This window comes from Lepisosteus oculatus, chromosome 14 (assembly GCF_040954835.1).
Source record: "Lepisosteus oculatus isolate fLepOcu1 chromosome 14, fLepOcu1.hap2, whole genome shotgun sequence".
Classification (NCBI taxonomy): domain Eukaryota; kingdom Metazoa; phylum Chordata; class Actinopteri; order Semionotiformes; family Lepisosteidae; genus Lepisosteus; species Lepisosteus oculatus.
In genome coordinates, this window is record NC_090709.1 from 52,497,336 (window position 1) to 52,510,897 (window position 13,562).

Here is a 13,562-nt window from a genome sequence, read left to right on the forward strand (position 1 = left end):
TGTGGGCAGGCAAGCAGGCCCGTTTTTTGGAAATTGCTGAAAAGGCTCCGGTGTTTGTTCGGTGTGTGGCAGGCGCACGACGCGAGCTTGCGTAGCGATCTGCCGGTCTGGTGTTATGCAAATGAGGCCGAATTGTGTCCCGGGACATGCTGCGAATGCGCAATCGCGACTGCAGATGTGTAGGAAACGGCGCGCTCGTTTTCTCGTTTTGCCCACCCTTTTGAGTGTTAGTGTGGCGTGTGAGTGTACGAAAGAGTGGGCCCAGCAGGACGCGGTGGTGTGCGGGGCGAGGAGCTGGGGATCAAGAAGGAGGTTCACCCAGATCGAGGCTCGGCTATTGCACTCCGACTGTGCTGACCCCTGCGAATTCCCCTAATGTGGGAATCTCGACTGCATCATTTCTGGTAGTGGGGGACTGCGTTCGCGCTCTCCCCTGATGTGCTTGGTCCAATATCAGATACGGAAGAGTTACGACACCACGAGCTGCGATAAGATCCCAGTTCGAAAGGAGTCGATGCCACTGCTTGTTCCCGGTTTCTTTTAGTTAGAGGTCCGGAGAAGCATTTCAAGCTGGTTACACTACTCCTTCCGGACATTCATTCCCTTTTCAAAGTCAGTCGTTTTGCTGTTGTAATGTTGCCATAGCCAAAATGTAATGTAGTGTGCTCTCTGAAGGCACCAGTTCTATAGGGTTTGGGCATTTACTGGGACAATTATTAATTGTAGCAGTAAATCACAAAATTGATTCTTTTGATGGCTTTAGAATCCAACCATGCGATATAACTCAAACAACGCACACACACAGGTACTAATGCACGAGGATACATTTATTAATACATAGAATATGCATATAAACCTAACAGATCTTATCACGAGGGTTATCAGAATACAAAAGATATATATTCAGTCAATTACAAAGAGTTACATATATCAAGAGGACATACGTTCAGTATATCATTCATTAAGACCGATTCGTAAATGAACTTGGTTATAACTTCTACATTAGATACTCAAAACAAGTACATAACTCTTAGGAATTAAATTGATATCAACTGGTTGGGATAACAATTGAATTCTCGAGCTGTAATGCATTGAAGTTGAATACTCATCCAATCTCTGGGGATTCAGATCTCCTGCGGGCACAAAGAAACAGTTGCAGGCTGTTGCTGTCCAATCCGCGCTCTCTGGCTCGGTGCCAGGCTGTGCTGTGCGGCTTGCGACGGTGCGCTGCTGATGTTCACTGACCAGCTAGTTAGTGTTGGCTTTAACTAGCAAAGTTTGTGCACAGGAGAAAAGATGACTGTGGGTCCCAGCAAGTCAGGAAGAGGACCGGTTTGTTCCTGATGAAGAGCTAGTTCTGAATAGTGATTCAGCTGTCCACAGTTCTGACCTGTTCACGAGGCCTGCTGCTGGTTACTCTCTGGCAACCTCCACTCCAGACTCTTAGAACAAAGGAAAGTTCTGGTACTCGGACACACTGGCCATTCCGTGGTTGTCCGGGCTGAGTCTCAGGATGGTCAGGAGGTGCGCTGCGAGAATGTCCTGCCCTTGGGAGCCTTCTGCTCCTGGGCCGTCCTGCCCTGGAATTCTCCTTTGAATTCTCCTCAGAATCTTACTGAATCTGAATCTCACAGGCTCTCTGTGTTGCCTGTTTTTACCTGGAGGAACTTCAGCTCATTGATTTGCTGAAAGTTCCATGGGCATCAGAGTCCCACGTGGGTTACTCGGCCCTACCAGTCCCTGATTGGTTGATCAAGGTGAGATATGAGTCACTTACTCCTGACACTTAGTAATGCAGTCCAGATGTTCAACTGGCACTCCCTAGACAGATAGGCGCCAATGGATGACCATTGATCATGATAGCCAGGCTTAGCTAAGTGCATCCCCCTTTGGGAGCTGTCTTTTATCAAAGGAACCCTAAATCAGCCTGCATGGTTTCTCTGTGGCTGCACCACAGAGATGAACAGAAAAATGAGGCCTAATTTGGGAAAGCTCAGAAACACTTAATTCTGCCTTATTAATAAGCCTCGCCGCTACATCTTAAACTGACCATTTGGCCAGGACCTCGTAAACTGGCCAAATACCATGAACCCCCCTCTTTACCATCAGACTGAGTGACGTCAGAAACGGATAAGAAGATACCATATAACCCAAAAGTTTGTACCGGTACGGGGAACAATACTTCGGTTTTGTTACCGAGGAGCCGAGAGATCATTTCAGCATTTCGCGTCTGAATGGAAAACACAAACGACCAACTCGGAATGACTTGCCTTTGACGCTTTTCAAAGCATTCTTTGTGCACGACGACTGCGCCGCCTAGCAGATACAAATGGGTTGTACAACTTTGAACTAGCAAATGGAAGAGGGCTAAGCCCCCTCTCTTTTACCCCAGGTTCGATCTGTCTCCCAGAATCACCAGGGCGCACACACACACACCCGTGCCGTTGAAGTGCTCTGCTTCATTTCTAAGGGCAACTCAACATTCACTCCTACCCCGAGTGCAGAAAAAACAGCATCCACAGCAACAACAGCTCAGGTCTCTGCACAGGAGCTAAGCTGCCCTCATCTCCTCTGCTCTGCGGCTCCTGCGGAGTGGAGTCCTGCCTGGAGCCGTGTTTGCAGGCGGCGGCTCCCCGCGCCCTGTCTGGGCGTCGTGTCCAAGAGCTCCTGAGAGGAAGAGAGAGCCCTACCACTCGGGGGCTTTTCCACGGTCTGTGTGAGAAGGGGCGGGTGTGTCCAGTAGCTTATCGAGCGGAAGCCTGGGGCGGCGGAGAGCTGTGATTGTGCAGACCTTGAGGTGTCACCTCTTTGTCTGCTTTCCCGCCCCCCCTCCGCCCAAGCTCTGCTCCAAAGTAGCCCGGCAACCCCTCACACCTGCACGTGTCACAACCTAAGGTGCGGTCATGAGACACCCATGGGGTGTCGTTCTGTTCTTGCTAATTGTTTCCTGCCCGTCGCAGGCAGGAGTCCATGCGAGGAAGATGCGCTGGACAGAGCTCAGAGGGCGCAGCTGGGTGGCTTTCCTTCTGAGTGACGTTCCTGCAACACTCTCCCGCTACTCTTGGTGCGCTCATGCCACAACACAGCAAGGCTGGAGCACGTGGCTGTGGGCTTTGTGCACCACCGAAATAGCTCAGTTAGGAGAGCGTTAGACTGAAGATCTAAAGGTCCCTGGTTTGATCCCGGGTTTCGGCATTTTGTTTCATCGCGCCCTTTGTTCCTCTCTCCAGCGCCCCCTGCCTAAAGTGACGCGTCCCTTTCTCAGCCCGAAACGCAAGCGAGACACCAGCAGCGGTCCCTGCAGGTTTCCGTATTGTAGCGGCTATCACGTTCGCCTAACACGCGAAAAGTCCCCGGTTCGAGACCGGGCAGAAACAGCCTCGTTTTGCACGCTCCTGTACTTCACAGAGGTCTTGAGCGACCGGTCATTTGTTCCCAATGTATTTCCGGTGCCTTTGTGCACTCTTGTACCAAATGCACGTTCCTTCTGTACGCGGAGCCGATCATTTGCAATTGGGCTGTGCCAAAAGACCAGGACGAGCACTGTCGGCTCAAAAGCAGCGCAGGACCTGCAAGAACAACAGAAAGATTAGCATCCAGCGGGGGCTTCTTAGTGAGCTCAAGATCTCATCAAGAATCGGCTCCAGCAACAGGGCTGGGTGCATTGTTCCATTCTCCGACCACTCTCGGTGTAAACAAGTCCCTCCTGGTCTCTGCTTGAATTGCACTTTCCTGCGTTTGCTTTGGTGTAACTGGCTTCCCCTGCATGGGCGAATGTGAAGAAGATCCTTAGTAAGTCATTGAAGAAAACCGAGAAGAGGTCGGAGTGGCCTCTGTCGTTCATCAACGATCCAGTCAGGCAGTACTCCTCTGTAAAGCGCCGTTCGTTAACATCGATTGGCTTTTTTTTGCCTTCATTCGTGCAAGTAGTAAAAGCAGACGCCCCTTTAGGGAGCCTGTCAGCACCCGGAGATTTCCCCTTCTGTAAGCTCTCCATAGCCTCTCAGCTCTTCTACTGTCAAATCCCCCTCAAGTACTTCCCTATCTTCTTCACTCAAAACTTTTTCTAGCTTTGAGGTAAAAAAATGAATTTCTTCATCCTTTACCTCTGTAGAGCTGTACAGTCTTGAGTAGAAGTGTCACGCCCTCTGCAGCCAGAGGGCGGTCCTTCTCTGTCCTGTCCCTAGTTTCTGGTCTGCTGTCCTTCCTGCCCCTCTCTTTCTCTTAGGCTATATATTTCCGGGTCTTGCACTCTGTCCTCGCTCAGCACTGACGTTCGGATGTCCTGAGACCCGCCTAGCACCAGGGCGCCCCACGTCCGCTCCCTGAGGGCACAGGTTTCTATACGGCATTCCTGAACTCTTTGCACTAATGAGCCCGGGCCTTTTTCCCGTCTCGCCGCTACGCATATGGGTCTTTCTCCACACTTCTGCTCCCCACGGTTAGTCCCTTTGCTTGTCCGTGACAAGAAGGCCTCGATGCAGGAGAGGATAGCACTCAGCTCTGTACTCTTTCTTCCCTCCTCATCAACTACACTTTCCATGACAGACTTGGAGCCTACCACTTTCCTGAAAAAGAAGCGAGTACACTTCTCATTTTCTTCCAAGAACTGCACTCAGCTTCTTAACAGCACTCCTCGACTTCTTTCTTTCGCTATGCTCCGGATGTCCTTTTTTAAGAGGGTGATATCCTCGAGCACATCGAAGCCACTGTCTCGTGTAGAGACGCTGCAGCTGCCTCTGTTTCCTGGCTAGCACTCCTCTCCGTCTGGCAGCAGCCTTCCTTCCCTCAGCCATGAAAAAGGCCTTTGTCCTAACCTTCACCTCCTCCCACCACTCTCCTACTGACCCGTACAGACACTGCAAGGACAGCCACTGTGATAGTTTCTCTTTGTAGCGGGATATTACCCCCTCGTTCTCTAGCAGCTTTGTGTTGAGTTTCCAGAGGCCTGGGCCAAAGACAGTCCCGCCCTGGAGTTCCACTCTACACCCTAAAGCCTGATGATCTGAGAAGAAGACAGGCTGAAGAGTGACCCCAGCAACTTTCACTCTCTCTGAGACAAAGCAATAGTCAATTCTGGAGCTGCTATTCCTCCCTGACCATGTATATCCTGCTGTTGTGGGATATATACATCTATATGTGTCTGAGAGTTTAAAGTCTTGAACTAAGTTTTGCAGGGCCAGTGAGCTGGAATCCGATTTTATCAGCCTTTTGGCTAAGATCAAGTTCAAGTGGCATGCCCGCAGTTCTTGTCTTTCCAAAGTTCTAGAAGGCGATCGAAGATCCTGAAGAGTGCTTGAGCTGGTATCGCCCTAGGTTGAGCCTAGGGGGTTAAGGCCAAGCAGCAGCTGAGCTGGGTGGGATCCGGCAGCAACGTTCTCTCTCTCTGCTCTCTCCTCTCCCCTCCCCCTTTCTCTTGCTCCGCCTCCTTGACCTCTTGGCTGGGAGTAAGTACTCGTGGCCTGCCCGCGGTGCTTGCTTTCTTCCTCGAGACTCAGAAGCGCTATCCGCTCCCTTTCTCTTGCTCCACCTCCTTGGCCTCTTGGCTTGGAGTAGGTACTCGTGGCCTGCCCGCGGTGCTTACTTTCTTCCTCGAGACTCGGAAGCACTATCCGCTCCCTCCCTCTCTCTCCTCCTGCGCCTGCACCTAGCTGGGCTTTGCCCACAAGGACAAAGGCCAGGGCTCCCTCGCTGCTCCTTTAGCAGCTAAACCCTCCTCTCCACAGGACCTTGCTCTCTCTCTTTCTCTCCTTTTTTCTTTTTTCTCCTTTCCAGATGGCAGACAAGAAGACACTGATCCGGTTCCACTGGACCAAGAAAACAGAGACGATGCCAACTGCGAAATCCTTTTTCATTACCTTCCTGAGAGGGATCCTGCAGTTGGTGGCCGGAGATCTCTACTGCCTGCAAGACAACAAGGCAGAGAGATACATGGAGGCCTACATGGCCACGGTCGCCTCATATGAAAAGGCAACGAAAATGATCAGAGAAAAAGGTAAGCACCCCCGTTTCTCTGATTTCAGGCCGGAGCCTATGAGGAAGTCAAACCAGAGGACCATCACAGTCCTCACATACAACCCCTACGTACCAATGGAACTGGTAACAGCGTACCTAAGGAGGTATGTAACTGTGGTGGGCAAACCGACGGAGATCAGGGACAGTTGCGGCGTCTGGTACGGCAAACACCAGTACCGAGTCCTCATGAAAGAGGACCTAGAGGGCGTCGACGGTTTCCAGCACCCCCCGGCCCACTTCAACATCGGAGCCGACAGGGGGTAGCTTTACTACCCCAGGATGCCGGATTTCTGCAAGAAGTGCAGACAGTCCGGCCACAAGGAGAACACGTGTGACATCGTCAGATGTCACAACTGTAACAAAGAGGGGCACCTGGCAAAAACCTGCCGGGCAGCCAAAAAGTGCGATGGATGCGGCGTCGAGGGACACCTCCTTCACTAATGCAAGGTAAGCAAACCTTCGTTTGCGCAGGTGGTGGAAGCCGACCGGCAGAAACGGGTATCAAGACAAAGGGAGATAGGTGAGAACAAAGAACCCGCACCTCCCCTGCAGAGAACCGAAACTGCCGAGGCCACACCCCAGCCGCACCAGTGTCTCAAGATGGCCGCCAGGACGACGGACAAAATGGCTGACCGGAGGAAGGGCCCTGGATAACTCCCAGCAAGAAGGGAAAGAGGATCCACCTTCGGAAGGACAAAAGAAAAGAGTGGTAAGGGAGAACCGTTTCCTCGTCCTAGAGGAAACGGAACTTTCTTCCCCCGAGGCCCAGGAACCAACGGAGGAGGCAGCCCAGGAAATGGAAACCCTCCCCCCCGAGGCCCAAAGATGACAGGAAGTGACAGCCCAGGAAACGGAACCCCCCTCCCCCGAGTCCCACGGACAACAGGAGGAGGCAGCCCAGGAAGTCAGAACCCCCTACCCTGAGGCCCAGGAACAACAGGAAGAGGCAGCCCAGGAAGTGGAGCCCCCCTCCCCCAAGGCCCAGGAGCAACTGGAGGTCCCTGAAACTCCTGGAGAAAGGGAAGAAAAAAGCCTTCCCGAAGCAGTGGCGGAGAGTATCCTCGAGGAAGACTAGGATTACTTTGAAGCCGCCCTGGAGCCGGGACTGATGGTAGGGCTGGACCTGTCCAGCATGTTTACCTTTCAGTCCCCAGCGAGACCTGGAGGGAGCCCAGCATATTCCCCCCAGGACCCGAACGAGAGGAGTTACATCTAGGCTAAACAGTGCCCAGATGTAGACTCCCAAGTTTTCCACTGTAAGCACAAAGAGAGGAGGTTCAACTTTCACTTGTTTAATCATGACTGTGAAACTTATCTTTCTAACAACTAACGTGAGAGGGCTAAGAGACCCGGTGAAAAGACGGGGAGTCTTTCATGATCTGGCCTCAAAGTCTTTCTCAGTTTGTTTCTTACAGGAGGTCCACCTGAAGGATGAAAGGGACAAGCTGACATTCAGCAGGGAATGGACGAAGGGAGAATCATGCTGGAGCGTAGGAGGGGTCCACTCTTCCGGAGTGGGAATCCTCCTCGGAAACCCAGAGATGACGCTGGTTTCCTCCTTCTCGGTGGTGCAGGGCCGGATCCTGGTCGTAGACATCGACTGGAGGGGGCAGAAGTTGAGAGCAATTAACGTCTATGCTCCAACAGAACCCTCTATCCTGAAGGAAGTGTTTGCTGACCTGGCCAGCTGCTGCACCACCAACAGACAGGTGGTGCTTGGCGGGGACTTCAACGTCGACCGGGAGAAGGGGAGCGATGCTAGCTCGGCAGAGCTGGAGTCGCTACTCAAGCAGTTCTCCCTGGTAGACGGTTTCAGACGGTGCTGCCCTAACGACACCGGAACGACATGGAAAAACTCCCGGGGAGTGTGCAGCCGCCTGGACTACATCTTTCTGCACACGACCTGCTCCCTGGAGTCGGCGACGGTGTCCCCGGAGGGGTATTCCGACCACGAGCGATTGATGGTGGTGGCTAACACCAACCTGCCGCCATTCGGTCGTGGGTACTGGAAGCTGAACCGGGAGATACTGGAGGAAGATGACTTCAAGGCACTGTTCCGTAAAGACTACGCGAGCTGGGTCGATCTGAGAGACGGCTACAGCTCCATGGTGGAATGGTGGGAGTCGGTGAAGGACAGGACCCGAACTCTGGCGCAGACGTACTGCAGACGGAAGGTGGCCAGGGAGAGGAAGGAAGCTGCACGACTCCAGGGCCAACTAGAGGAGGAGTACAGCTCGGCTAACGGGGGAGGAGCCTTCAATTCAGCCCGGGCACGGGACCTGAAGGAGAGGCTCCGCAAACTCAATCAGGTCCGAAGAGCCCAGAAAAAGAGGGTGATCCACGGCCTGAGACGGGGAAATGGAGAGGAAGTGCTGGACGAGAGCGACAAGGTAGAAGCGGCCACCGCTTTCTACATGGAGCTCTTTTCAGAAAAGCAGACGGAGGTGGTGAGGGAGGACTTGGAGGGTCCGATTGCGGCCGAGGAGCTGAAGGCGGTGCTCTTGTCCATGGAGAATGGCAAGGTGCCAGGGCCGGACGGACTCCCCAAGGAATTCTACACCTGCTTCTGGGACACCCTGGCGGAAGACCTGGTGGAAGTGGATCTTCCGCCGGGGGAAACTCGGAGACACCATGAGGGAGGGCTCCCTGCTCTTCAAGAGCCCTTAGCAGAGACGGTGAGACGGGACCCTGTCATCGACGGCCTGGAGATACCGGGAGGCGTGGGGGAAACCCTGAAGATCTCCCAGTACGCCGACGACACGACGCTGTTCCTGAGGTTGGACAGGGGGTTGAGGAGGGCCCTGCAGGTCATGTAGCAATACTCCAGAGTCTCGGGGTCGAAACTCAACCGCCGAAAGAGCAAACTGAAGTTCTTCGGGCCCTGGAAGCACAGGACGACGGCGCCGGAGGGTCTCGAGCTCTGCACGGAGCCCCTCAAAATACTGGGGGTTTCCTTCCAGAGCCAGGACAACGAGACCAACAACTGGACCAAGAGGATCGCCAAGGTGAACGCGAAGCTGGGTCTGTGGAAAACGCGGTCGCTGTCCTACACAGGGAAAGTGATCCTGCCGGCTTTGGTTTACCTGGCGGTGGTGTACCCGCTGCCGGCAAGACTCAGACGAGCGCTGCAAGGGATGATCTTCGGCTTCGTCTGGGGCGGGAAGTACGAGTACATCACGAGAAACCGGATGTGTCAGCCGGTCGAGGAAGGGGGTCGAGATGTCCCACATTTCTCCCTGAAACTCGACTGCATCTTCTACTGCAACCTCTGTCGGGCGCTGCGGGAGCCCATCGGACCTCAGGAGGAGGACGAAGTGCCTAGTCGCCAAATTGGGTTTCCCCACGGCGAGGGAGCGCTGGAAAGGACTTTGGGCCCTATACAGGGATTAAAGGACAATAGCGAGTGGTAGGTTTGGAGGGACTCTCTTATTTCCGCAAATCCGCCCCCACTTGCAAAGATTGATAACGGACAATCAATCTCCGTTACGCCGTTGTTATTTATTACATGGAGTGTTAATATGTGTGAGATGTTTCTTTTGAGATGTTTATTTTGCGGAACAAAGTATATTTTGTAGAACAAAAAAAATCTTATGACAAGGTTTACAAGTTATCTGTTGAACTACATTCTAATAGGTGTGGTCACATTCCAGGTCATTTGTTTACGTTTTTGTTTCTGGAGTACCTGTTAGATGAAATGTGCTAATATGTAACCTAACTCCAGTGTGAATAACTAGAAGAGGGGAGCAGCTCCATTCCAGACCAAGGGAGCTTTGAGATTGGCTGGGCCAGATCTCTCATTTGCATATCTGATTTGGAAATACAACATTAAACCCCCTTCTTGCATGGATTTAACTTGCACCCAAGAGACCCCTACTGTGTATTGCTACTTATTTTTTATGATAAGTGGTGATTACCAGTTGACAGGTTTCATTTGTTGAATTATAAATGGTTCTGTATTATCACCCTGAATGGCCTGTACTCAAGGTTTGGTAGGGTATGTGTTTTCATTTCATTTACCAACTGGAATTTTTGCTCTTTTAGTATTTGTCTAGAAGGCTTTCTAAAGTCAGGAAGCCCATTTATTTGGTGAAAAAAGATTCTGTATTAATATTAATATTTCTCATACAACATAAATAGGGTCTTTTATGAATAAGAAGGTCTTGCACTTGGAAATCTTGATAAAGCTGTGTGCTTCCATACACTCTAGCAGTTTTGATTCCTAATATTTGACCTTAGGTGTGGGAACGGGTCTTTTTTGCAATCTGATTTCCAATTGATCAGCACAGTATAGAAAATAGACCCATAAAGCAACCTCAGCAGTGACAAATGTCACTGGGTCACCTGGGTTTATACGTCGGGGTCCAGTAGTGAAGCTCCGCTCCTGTTTAGCTTCCGAAGCCGTACAGGGTGCGGACCTGGCGCTTCAGCACGTACACCACGTCCATGGCGGTGACGGTCTTCCTCTTGGCATGCTCGGTGTAGGTGACGGCGTCGCGGATGACGTTCTCCAGGAACACCTTCAGCACCCCGCGGGTCTCCTCGTAGATCAGCCCGGAGATCCGCTTCACTCCCCCACGGCGAGCCAGGCGGCGGATGGCGGGCTTGGTGATTCCCTGGATGTTGTCACGGAGAACCTTATGGTGACGCTTAGCGCCTCCTTTCCCAAGTCCCTTTCCGCCTTTGGCTCTTCCAGACATCTTTGTAACGAACAGTTCTTTCCATACCCTATGCGGACGACACAATCCGACGAAGTGGGGAAACACTGGGGAAACGTCATGCAGGAATACGGGGCTGAAGACAGGAGGGCGTGTCCAAGGTGCGCTGGTGCACAGCGGAGGTGTGGCCGAGGCGAACAATCCAAAAGAGAAGTCCTAAAGGAATATCCAAAACACATGAGAAAGTCCAAAACCAGAAGATCCATCAGAACAAGTTAAAAACCGCGAAGACCGGCGGACAGGGAACAGGAACGGGAACCGAGATTAAAACCTTAACGGGACCAGGCGCTTCCATGTCCCAGACTCGCACGATACGGAAATCAGATGCAGAGCCCGGATGAGCGTCAGCGCCTGGCTTTTAAGGTGGGCTGGGAATGGGAAACGTGCAGAGAATGAAGTCTTAAGTGAAAGGGCTGGAGCACCCTTAAGGAGGTGGAACTAATATTGTGACAATCTTCTAGTTATCAGCTGTGAACACGACACACACTGCTCATCTTTGATGTACAGATGCAGCCATTCAAAGTGCGCGGTACAGACACGTACCGGAGGTAATTGGCTACGGCGTCGTGCATCCTGACGCGCGATGACGCAAAATACCGCGGTATTTTTGCCGAGACAAGTTGCCTTTCTTATACGCGGAGGGATCTACTCGTGAGATGTCCGCTCGGTCCATTTCTGAGCTCAGTATAAGGTGTAGAAAGCATGACTGTCATCATAACCCGCCTCTCACCCTGGCCCGAGCCTGAAGCATGCCCCCTAGTGCAGGGTTAGAGGTGTGGAATAATGTTGTGACTATTGCTTCATCAATAACATGCTGATTGCATGTTTCTAGATGGGTATAACAGAGATCTCAACTACTGAGGGGCCTTACTCATAATTGCTTACACTTATATACAGATGCAGCCATTCAAAGTGAGCGGTACAGACACGTACCGCAGGTAAGATGACACGGGGTACCGCGGTGCGTGATTGGTTGACCGACAGGGGCACTCGTGGTCCGTTGGTCTGTCGTAGAAAGACTTACTGTAAACGTCTTTACTGTGCCCGTTGTAGCTATTGAATTTTACCACTGAAGGGAAATCTTAGTAGCTGAGCATAAAAAGAATAGGAGCATACTGTAACGCGTGTGAAGGCCATAAACGATATTAATTTTGGAACATAAACATACAGTATATAGCTGGTCTTGGTACTTTAAAGAAAAAAATACACACCAGTATTCCATTTCTCCCTAAACATTGTAAGCTTCGAAGTCTTTAACGTGATACCGGAGTCAACAAGCATCCTTTTAGAATTTGATTAAAAGGGAATATAATATGGAATTGCGTATCTCAAGAATTTAATAATGGTATGATTACATCCGTGTGCTGCGACAGGGCTGTGTAGGGCTGTTTCGCCTGCCTGTTCATGCGAGCTGTCTTGTAGCCTACCTGGTCTAGGTGCGTGACTACCAACTGACAGGTTGTGTGTTCGAATCCAGCTGGTGCTGGGCTTTTCATTTTTATTTATTTATTTTTTAATCGCGTAACATAAACATATTACTGTATGCAAACTTTACTGTATACAGTATGTATATGTATATTTAATGTCTTAACTGTGCCCATTTAATTGAATTTAAAAAAATTATTTGACACGAACATTAAGCTGTTTACATCTTCCGCCTGAGAACAGTCACCCGTTGCTACCCAACGCAGAAACACAGCCACTAACTAGCAAAGAGAGGACATTAGCTACCCAATATGATAAAGAAATAAATGATTATTTTGTTTATTTCTTTTGCACATTTATTTGAACATTTCTATCGATTGTACAAGCACTTGGAAACTGTCCAATCCCTACTTCATCAGGCATTTTACCGGTCTGGCGCCGGTCTGTGTCTTCCAGGATATAATGCCAGGGAACTCTTGTTTTTATGTCCACTATAACAGACAATCTCCTTTGCTTTTAACCGAGCGTTTAATAATTTCCTAAAATGAAAATGATTTACTTTATTTCCCTCACGGGATCAATAAAATTATCTATCATCTGTCTAAACTATGGGACAGAATTTTGGGGTCTCCCCATACCAGAGATTATGGTAGGGCTTCAGAATGGTGATTGGCTGACACCATCTGACACCCCTCTGATTGGAGAAAAAAGATGTGCTGGTTTGCTATACATACTGTACCAGGAAGAGGATTTCTTTCTATTCAAAACGTGTATTTTAAAAGTTTAAGAAGTAAAAACCTTACAGCGTACACAGATTTCTAAACTGATCAGGATCGTTATCTTTGTCTTATGCATAATAATGTTCACCGCTCTGTCCAGCAAATTAATAATAAACTTTATTTTATATAGCGTTTTAAACGAATAAGTAATTAGATTGCTCATAAACCTAATCACTTGCTTTTTCTTTTTATTTAGGCTCAGATTTCAACTATAGATCGTATTATTAATAACCATAATAACAACCAACCAACAAAAACAACCATATAAACATAATACCAACCAAAAACATAGATAACAACCACAATACAAAATCAAATATATCAAACCATTTTACTCTCGCAAATTCCACCAATTATCATAATCCCGCCCCTTATGCAAAACCAAACCCTCCTCCCATCCCAGTTTATCCTCTTTATCATAAACAAAATCCACCTCAATTTTCAACATAAAGCATTACACAAAATCAATACCTCAACACTCCATACTCAACAACGATAATTCACAAACAGCCAGAACATGTAACTACACATTCCCAAACAGACCTAATTTCAATAGCCCCGCCCCTTATGCAAAACCAACATCCCTCCCCTGTTCTCTCTCTCCCCTGGCGGTTGTAATTGTTTTTAT

General features: G+C 50.0%; 1 protein-coding gene, 2 non-coding genes and 1 pseudogene across 3 annotated transcripts; 3 read left to right on the forward strand and 1 right to left on the reverse strand.

Moving 5' to 3' along the window:
* Nucleotides 1–281: 281 nt before the first annotated feature.
* LOC138243685 (U1 spliceosomal RNA) lies at nt 282–435 on the forward strand (annotated as a pseudogene).
* A 2,687-nt stretch (nt 436–3,122) lies between these two features.
* On the forward strand, nt 3,123–3,195 carry trnaf-gaa (transfer RNA phenylalanine (anticodon GAA)). The gene has a single exon. It is a non-coding gene; the product is annotated as a tRNA-Phe (tRNA).
* A 6,841-nt stretch (nt 3,196–10,036) lies between these two features.
* LOC138243816 (U7 small nuclear RNA) lies at nt 10,037–10,094 on the forward strand. Its single transcript, XR_011192434.1, has one exon. It is a non-coding gene; the product is annotated as a U7 small nuclear RNA (small nuclear RNA).
* A 269-nt stretch (nt 10,095–10,363) lies between these two features.
* Nucleotides 10,364–10,878, reverse strand: LOC138242402 (histone H4 type VIII). The gene has a single exon (XM_069197869.1). It carries the CDS (start codon nt 10,710–10,712, stop codon nt 10,401–10,403), a length of 312 nt encoding a protein of 103 aa, XP_069053970.1. The 5' UTR covers nt 10,713–10,878; the 3' UTR covers nt 10,364–10,400.
* Nucleotides 10,879–13,562: the final 2,684 nt, after the last annotated feature.